Source organism: Spermophilus citellus (genome assembly GCF_964194105.1).
Source record: "Spermophilus citellus genome assembly, chromosome: 13".
Classification (NCBI taxonomy): Eukaryota; Metazoa; Chordata; class Mammalia; order Rodentia; family Sciuridae; genus Spermophilus; species Spermophilus citellus.
The window spans coordinates 116,606,203-116,615,250 of NC_138193.1; the positions used below are offsets into that span (position 1 = coordinate 116,606,203).

Here is a 9,048-nt window from a genome sequence, read left to right on the forward strand (position 1 = left end):
CATCCTGTCACGAGTGACAGGAACGGGGGAAATAGACTGCGGGAGAGGGGACAAGGAGGCGGGAGCGAGGGAGCGCAGAGGAGAGGACGCGCGCGGAGACCGGGGAGGAAGGGGCGGGGAGACGCGGGGGAGGGGCGGGGGCGGGGGCGAGCGGGCCGGGGGGGGGGGGGGGTCTGACGAAGATCCGCGCCGGCTGGGAGCGCTCGCGGCCCTAATTAAAGCCGCGCTCCGGCCCTGGGGACCCGCCTGACGTCGGCGGCCGGGGGGATAAGAAGCGCGGCAGCCGAAGGACTCGGCGCGGGCACCGGGCGACCGCGATCCCCTCGGAGCGGCGGTTCGCGTCCCCTGCGCTCGGGCGCCGCGGGCCATGGAGTAGCGTCGCGGCCGGGCGGACGACGCGGGTGGACGCGGGACAGACGCCCACGACGCGGGCGGACGCTGAGCGCCGGGCACACAGCCGGGCGCAGGTGGTGGCCGGCGACGCGGGCAGGTGCGGGCCCGGCCTCGCGTGGCTGAGGGCTCCCGGGCGCGGTCCCTGTGGCGTGGGACGCCGGCGGACCCGAGGCCGGGCTGCCGCTGCGGGCGGCGGCTTCCTCGCGGAGGTGGCGAGGCGCCCGGAGGCTGAAGAAAGTTGTGTGGACGCCGGGCCCTGGCGGACACCGCGTGCGGGGAAAGTTGAGGGCGCGCGGCCCCGAGGCGCCGGTGTCACCGCGGTCGCCCGCGGCGCCGGTCCCGGTGATCTACAGACCCTACCTCCCACGCTCTCCCTCGGTCCTCCCGGCCCCACAGCCCTGCGACCCGGGACGATGCGCGCGCCCGGGCGGCCCCTGCTCCTGGGGCTGCTGCTGGTGCTGGGCGCAGCAGGGCCCGGCCGGGGCCGCTGGCAGCCCCAGGGACCCACGGACCGGCAGACGTTGCTGCGGCTCCTGGTGGAGCTGGTCCAGGAGCTGAAGAAATACCACTCCGGGGAGTCCAAGAGGCTGCAGGTCCTCAGCGAACCGGACTTTGCCCTGGGCCGCAGGGAGGCCTCAGACTATGGGACAGACTCAGAGGAGCAGAGAGTGGGTAAGTGTCCGGCCAGTGTGGACCCTAGGGAGCCGAGAGAGGAGAGGGTCCTGGCTGTGTGGATCTGAGGGACAGAGTGAGTGCTCTGGGCAGGCAGTGTGCACAGAGAGGAGCAGTGTGAACTGGGGTCTGCTCCCAACTGTCTAGCTTCCATGTCTGACACACTCGATTCATATTTGCTTGGAAATGGAAATGAGAAGCACATTTTAAAAGATAAATCAAGTTGATTGTTTTTAAAAACCAAGGGGTATTTTTTTTAAAGGAAATGGGAATTCTGTGCCTGAGGCTTGCAGATAATTGCCCCTAGTTTGCTTATAAGATGTGGAGCTGTTGCCTAGGTCAGGAATGTGCACCACTGGCAGTCTGTTATTTTGGAAGTGGAAGTATTCTAAGCACAGCATTTCAGCTGAGAAGAAATGGTCCAGAGCTTTCCCCTATGCATTGGCCTTCTCAGAGAGTTGCCCCACAGGGAATTTCCCAGGAAAGCATGCAAGCTTTTAATGCTTTCATGACACAATTAGGTCAAATATGATAAGGTCAGTTTATATGGATTGACTCAGGTGAGGAGTAAATGAAGACTGACACTAGTTTCCCCCTTGCATGAAGAAGGCTCCAGTGCATCTGTCCCTGTGCAGGGAGCCAAGCATGCTTCCGAAGTGCAGCATCACATACATCGAAGCAAAGTTCCTAACCCACAACAGGGGACAGAGAGTGACAGAGGACTGTTAGAAAGCAAAGGCTGGAATCAAAGAATGGCAGGGCAACAGTGCTGGAAGCAGGTGCCAGTGCAGAGCAGGGGTGTGGAGCTGGCTTGGGAGCCTTCTCCTGGGAAGTCTTGGCTATCTTACAGGCCAGGCCATTGTGCCCTTCCATTCACACCTTCCTGGCAGGTGGTTTAGGCATTTAACCCTTTTTTCTAAATATATGTCCAGAAAAATGTAATGTTCTATCACTCAGCTTTTGTTTGAAGGGTCAAGTTTTCTTTCTAGCACTTTGAAATGTCATGGGATTTGATTTAAAATGAAGTGTCTAAAAGTGATTTGTTCCTAGCAGCTAACCATTTGAGAAACAAGAAGTCTTCGTCATCCTGCAGCTCTGTGGCCCCTGTTTCTATCCTAGTCATAGAGAGTAGACAGATATCACTGGAACATTATGAGTAGGTAACACTATTTGAAGAAAAACATGTCCCTGATGTAGTCTTCATTCCATTGTATGTGAGGATCCAGGGGGCTCCCATACATGATGCTGTGGCTAATTCACATTCGTGGGTTTCTCGACTTTAACTGGGGATCACATTAAACATGGTTTCTTCAGCCAGTGTAACATTTTCTCCCCCTACAGAAATTGTCCCTCGAGACCTGAGGATGAAGGACAAGTTTCTGAAGCATCTCACAGGTGAGCCCCCGACCCCCCCCCCCCCCCGCTGCCCTCCCTGCTCCTCTGTTCTCTGTGTCTTCATGGCCTTCTTCTTCCTGTTCCAGGTCCTCTCTATTTCAGTCCTAAGTGCAGTAAGCACTTCCACAGACTTTACCACAACACCCGAGACTGCACCATCCCGGCATGTAAGTGAGCAGCCTGCCTTCTGAAATGCACTGGGGCCGAGTCTTCACTAGCTAAGAGTTGGGCCACCATCCCCAGAGATTGGAAGAGATAGCTAACCTCTGCATCAGGCAGTGCCACACTGAACAAAATTTACGCAGTCTCTGGAATTAATAATTCACTGGAATTAGTCCATGTTTGGAGTAGGCTGAATGCCTTGATTCACTTTCTCATTTGCTTATGAATTCTGGTGTGGTGTGTATATTTGTTCTGCTTAAATGTGACAATCAGACAGGTGAAACATGAGTCCTTGAAACCGTGCAGAGGCCTGGGGTTTACCTTTAAGTTGGCCTGGAACCTTCAGGTCACATTCTTGATCTTGTCCAGTGCTGTGACCTTTTTTTACATTAGTGATAGCCTCATCATCCAAGAATCTTTCAGTTGTTTCAGAATTCTGTACTTCGGACTGCCTTATTCTCCAGCAGAGAAATGTCATTTGCTCTCATATGTCCAGTTCTCAGTCATGGCTGTCCCCTAGGGCTTCTTTCCTTTCTCCTTGGCATGCTTCCAGCTGTTTGGCCATAACAAAACATTTTATTTCCCCAAAAGTGGCTCTTTGTGCTCTTCATAAAGCTATTTTTTAATTGGGACAACTTCCACTTCATTCAAGGCTGACAGGAGAAAAACCATGAAGACTGCTTTCAGAGACCACCAAGGCCAGCAGCCTGCCAGAGACTAGGCATCTGTCCTGCCTTCCAAACAGAGCCAGGTCACAAGAGGTTGTTTTCCTTGTGGGGTAGCATAGCTGCCCTGGTAGTAATGTGCATTGTTTAAGAGCTGTGTCATACACCAAGAACTTTGCTAGGACCATTCATATCACACCTGTGGGTCTCAGCCAGTCAGGTAGCTTGTCTAGCATCTTTCATTGTAAGTAAAATTCCTAGGTTCACAGGGAGCATTTCTTGAGCACCACACAGCTCCATCTCAGCTCATGGCACATTGACTGGAGCACCTTTATTCCCACTCCAGCCCTGCTTTCTTTTTGTTTCAAAATCACTCACATGCTTCCTGGGACCAAAGAAGCTTTTTATTGTTTAATGTGCATATATTTTAAGTTCAGTATTATCTTATAAGAGTAGGACCATGGATTTTACATGTGGAAGTGACCCTAAAGAAACTGCTAATCCTTTCATTTACAGATGGAGACAATTTTAAATTGCTCATTTTCAGTCAATAGGTGTCAGCAAGGCAGGATTCAGGTATCGTGTGTCACTCTCTGCAGTGTCTTTTCCAGGATGCCATGTTATGCCAATGTTGGCCACCTCCATTTGGTTGCAAAATACCAAAACTCCTAGTCACAGTTCACCCTGAGTCCCCAAAGGTGGAAGGCAACATGTGTGTGCACTTAGATGTGTGGCTGCCTTCTCTTCTTCTCAGCCTACAAAGAGCTGGAGAGCTAAGTTGACCACTTCTAGGTTGCTTTAGGCAGCATAAAAGCATATCCCTGGAATTCTGACATGCTGGAAGTGGAAGGGGTCTCAGAACCTTCTTACTCTGTGGTCCGTGGGAGCCTTCTAGAATGCAGAACAAAATCCCTCCCAGACCTAAGGAATGGAATCGACATTTAACTAGATCCCTAGATGAGCTCTGTGCATTAGGGTCTGAGGGGCAATATTAGACACATCTGGATTAAACAGCATGGGCACCAACTGGGATCTCTAGACAAATTACAAATGGAAGTATTTACAGTTTGCCAATTAGACCATCCTTGAGGTGACCAGCTGCCAGTGGGTAGATAGTTTCCCTGCTTGGAACACAAAGAGTATGAACTCTAAATATTTAGAAGGTATACTCTTATTTAAAGTGGAGTAAGTTCCTTGTCTGACACACTGTGCATACCTATTATTGTCAATTTACCCATTCATTCAGATTCTTAGTTCAGTATGAGCACTTCCCTTTTTAAGTTGGGTTTTGTTGCTTCTGAGAAAGAAGTGTTAGTAATTTATAAACAACTGTAGCTTTCCACAGAATTTATCCTGAGGAAATTCCCTTATGGCTGTGGTCACAGAACCTTTCCATGGATTCTCTGAGGTAGCACCTGGTGGAATAGAGTAATGGGGAACACCAGTCTGCACTCAGAAACTCATTTAATTCAATCTCCAGCACCCCTCCTCCTCAAAAAAAAAAAAAAAAAAAAAGGAAAATTAGCTTATTGGGTTTTTTTGCTGTCCAATCTGGGTCTGTGTTCTGCTAATGTGACCCACTTTCTTTAGGACATTAACACACAACTTTTTGCAGCATGGTCAGCTCAGTTTACACATGACCTAAAAGTTTAGTCACGCAAGGGCATACTAAGATTCTGTGTTCTTGTAAGCAACACTACAGGCATTTCCATGAGCTCTGACATCTGCTTGTGATGCTAACATCCTTGAAGAACCATAAATTATTAAGTCAACAACTTAGAAGCCATGAATGTAGATGACAGAATCTGTGTCGTTTCCAGGAAATTCAAAATATTTTTTAAAATGGCTGTCTCAGTTTATATACTTCCAAAAATTGAAAAATCTACTGTTTCTTTTAGTGTTGTTCAGATAACTGAAAGGGTCTGTGGTTTATTTTTGCTGTAGACTATAAAAGATGTGCCAGGCTTCTCACTCGGCTGGCCGTCAGCCCAATGTGCATGGAAGGATAAGGTAAGCTCCCCACAGCTGTGTTGGCCACTCCCTGAGGGTCAGAATCTGGTTTGAGACATGAGGAGCTCAGAGTTAGAACACTCATCCTTTGGCGGTGGAGTTAGCCTTCCTGAGAGAACTTAACACTCGGAATAGCTCAGAAGGCTACCATGAGGAGCAGGTGCCCCCTACTGGCGGTCCAAGCAGCCCTCAGTCGTCTAGCCCGAACTTAAACAGCATGGAGCAGGCTGGTGGCTGACTTTGTGTAGATATGTGCCTGAACTAGGGCACTCACTTAGAACCATGCCCATTTCCTTTCAGGCTTTCATTCACTCACTGCCACTGAAAAGTGAGTACCGGTGCTACTCAGTTTACAATGGGCTACGTCCCAGCAAATCCATCATCAGTCAAACATGCATTTAGTACGCGTAACCTAGACAGTGTGCTGGCTGGAAGATGTAGCTAGAGGCTGCTGCTGCCTCACAAGGAAATTGTAGGACACATCAGCCCAGGAAAAAATCAGAAATCAAAATCTGAAGTATGATCTGTACCTCTTTGTTACACCAGGGTAAAGTTAAGACATCGTGAGTCAAACCATCCCAAGTAGGGGCCTGTCCATATGTGACTAGGTGTCCATGTGAATTTTATGCTGTATCTGCTAAAGGTTGGGAATCTCTTTGTACCAAGAGGCTTCAACAGAATAGTCATCCTCTTTAACTGTTCTCATCAATGGTTTTCTTAAGCTGTGGTGGCAGACATGTAAATGAATTTTAAAGAGTTTAATTTTACATTGGCCTCTCAAGGTGTGCTGTGTAACAAATAGTATCAGCTATTGTCCAGGAAGCCAGCAATGGCTAGGAGGTACAGCTTTACTTTCCTGACAGATGCCACAGGACCATCACTAATCCCGCACCAGCAGTAGGTGGCTATAGGTAGTAAGTAGCATGGTGCACCAGCTCATCTCAGCAGTGTATGAGTGTGGTGCTTTCACACATGCCTAGTGTGCAAAAGCAGCAGAGGCCGATTTGGATTCTGCTGTGTGCTGAGCTAGTGCCGGGCGGGGGTGGGGGGGTTCATGGCACTATCCTCACCATCTTCACATCCTCTCATCCCCATCAGGAACAAGTACCCCTGGAAAGAAGAGCAGCACTGAGGACAGGGTGTGTGGGTGCAGAGGGTTACAGAGGTTCCCTGGCTCGCTATTTGGTAGAGGTGTTCTGAAGCCAGTCGAAGCCAGAAAGTGCAGCTTCCTACTTCCCTCCACATCCTAAGCCCATCAGCTGCCTTGTGGCAGGCAGGCAGAATACTCTTTCAATCCATAAACAGACATATAGCCTACTTTCTTTCAAGCCAAGAACAGACATATAGCCTACAAGTCTCCCATGGGAAGGTGTGGGGAAGACAGGGCCTTTAGCCTGCCGTCACTGTTTAGATGTTAGCCACAGACCCTTGGAAGCTGCCATTCACTTACAAGTGGGGAGGGCAAAGGTGCCCTTGCCCATCTACAGAGCTCCAGCTACATGTTGCTATCTTCTTGGCAGACCATCAGGGACACTGGGCTTGTGTGGCTCAGCTCTGGCCTGCAGAGGGATAAGATCAGGAAAGTAGCCAGGGGAAGGCATCCTGTGTGCTGAGCCACAAGGCCCTGGCATGGCCTGCTGTCCCTTGTTCACTTACCCATGTGCACTGCCAATTGTAGGATGAAGGCATGTGCTTGCATGCTTCCAGGCCCAGGGCCACCTGTTTGCTGCAGTCACGGTTGTCACAAATGTAGCCAGGTTCATTTTGGCCAGGAAATGGGTAAATTTAAAACAGTGGGATTTCTACTGTGATGTTGTCATGACTTTTATGTTTTAAAGATTAAATTCTTCCAAAAGTCTTAAATTGAAATAGCTAACTCCTAACTGGCTGGGTCACCAGTGTAGACACAGGTCAGTTTCTCTGTGCTTCACAGCTTGGCTTGGAACATCAGTGAGACCCTCAGAGGCAGAGCACATGTCCCATGACACCCATGGTGGGGATGATATACTGGGAACCCTAAGCAAATGTTCTGCCAAGTGGCCATGCTATGTCCCTCTGCTGTGCCCAGTGGCCTCTTCTCCATCCCACACACAGGCTGCAGGGTAAGATCCCACTCTCAGCACCTGCCCAGAGTCCAGAAGGGCAGGTCTCTATATCGGCCAGGAGCAAGGGTCAAACTTTGGGCCCCTTCTCTGGAGTTCACTGACCTCAGACCAAAGAGAAACTACATTCCCTACATCAAACATTCCTTTACAGGTAGTTGGATGAAATGCCTGAGTTCAGGGATATGTTCAAAAAAGTGTAGTTCTGAGCAGTATATGTAAATATCTGCTTTATCCTACAGGCTACAGCCTCTTAAACTTGCAGGTGTCCCCCACTTTTAAAAATGACAGGTAGGGGCTGAGGTTGTGGCTCAGTGTTAGAGCACTCACCTAGCACATGGGAGGCCCTGGGTTCAATCCTCAGCACCACATAAAAATGCATAAAATAAAATAAAGGTATTGTGTCCAACTACAACTAAAAAATAAATGTTAAAAAAAAATGAAGGGTAATCATTATTCTAGGAGTACCAGAAACCACAGCACTCCTTTTGCTCACCTGTGAACAGAGGTAGAAAGCTGGCCAGCCATCTCGCAGAGTAGCCACCAGCTGCAGACCCCATGGAATGAGCCTGAGGCTGTGCTCAACATTCCTGTGCTAATGCTAATCAGAGTTCCCATGAGTGGATGGTTTTCATCCTTTGGTGCAGTGGGCATACGGTAACTGCAAAACTGAGTTATTTTCCAGAATAAATGAGACTGCTTTTTGGAATGCACAGCTATATGCACACACATAGAGACTCCATGTTTCTAAGTGTGCTCTTAAACAGCTAAAGCAACAGGTCCTCTAGCACTGATAACAAAGTGTGTGCAGCCACATGACACCAGATGCATTTGTTTTCAGCTGGAAGGAGCCACACAGCAGGACCCTGAGCAGTGCCTTGGAGACCAGCCGGACAGCTCTCCACACCCACTCCATGTGGACAGAGGTTTATTTTTACAGACAGACTCTTCCAAAATTCCTTTGCATTTTGTAAGCTGTCGACACTGTTTGCAGATATGTATTCAGTAAATCAGTGTACCTGAAGGAGATCCTTGCCACTATATCTTAAAAAACAAGAGAACACTTCACATTTGATGTGCAGTGTTATGAGAGACTATTTCATTTTCCAGATTAGATGAAATCACAAAAAAATTACTTTAGAAACATAGGCAGAATCTTAAACTATATTTTCATAGAGCATATAGTATGATTCGATATTTTGTATTACTTTTACAATTAAACTCCCAGAATATTATTTGGACCTGCATGAAAAATTTAAAAAAAAAAAAGAGGTAAATAAAAACTTCAGTCATGTTTTGAAGACAGTGGAGTATAAATTTGTGAATATATCCAGGCCAGTTCCATTTGTTCTTATATGGTAAATGAAAAACAGCCCTCCTGCTATTGTGCAATATGTAAATACTGTAAATAAATAATAAATGAACAAATGTTGTTATAATGAACAGTTTTTGGAGTGGTCCTTTACTTCTCTTGGGTTCATCACTGGGCATTTGTGGCTTACACACCTGTCAAGAGATCCATACACTGGCAGAAGTCCATAAAACTTAAAAGGCATAAGTGAATGGAACTCAACAGCTAAGGATCCCTATAAAGGGCAATTAGCATTTTCTAATAGCAGAGGTTACTATGCATCAATGACATAATCTCC

At 48.2% G+C, this 9,048-nt stretch overlaps 1 protein-coding gene across 1 annotated transcript; it reads left to right on the forward strand.

The window, feature by feature from the left end:
• The first annotated feature begins 242 nt into the window (after positions 1 to 242).
• Positions 243 to 8,708, forward strand: ALKAL2 (ALK and LTK ligand 2). Its single transcript, XM_081264867.1, has 5 exons — positions 243 to 1,065; positions 2,407 to 2,460; positions 2,547 to 2,627; positions 5,232 to 5,297; positions 8,241 to 8,708. The coding sequence occupies exons 1-4, from the start codon at positions 807 to 809 to the stop codon at positions 5,294 to 5,296; spliced, it is 459 nt and encodes a 152-aa protein (XP_081120993.1). The 5' UTR covers positions 243 to 806; the 3' UTR covers position 5,297; positions 8,241 to 8,708.
• Positions 8,709 to 9,048: the final 340 nt, after the last annotated feature.

Bases quoted from the DNA above. Each gene is read 5' to 3' on its own strand.
- ALKAL2 (XM_081264867.1), top strand. From the start codon at position 807: ATGCGCGCGCCCGGGCGGCCCCTGCTCCTGGGGCTGCTGCTGGTGCTG. The intron at 2,461-2,546 runs GTGAGCCCCCGA...TTCCTGTTCCAG, and splicing joins GTTTCTGAAGCATCTCACAG to GTCCTCTCTATTTCAGTCCT. The intron at 2,628-5,231 runs GTAAGTGAGCAG...TTTTTGCTGTAG, and splicing joins AGACTGCACCATCCCGGCAT to ACTATAAAAGATGTGCCAGG.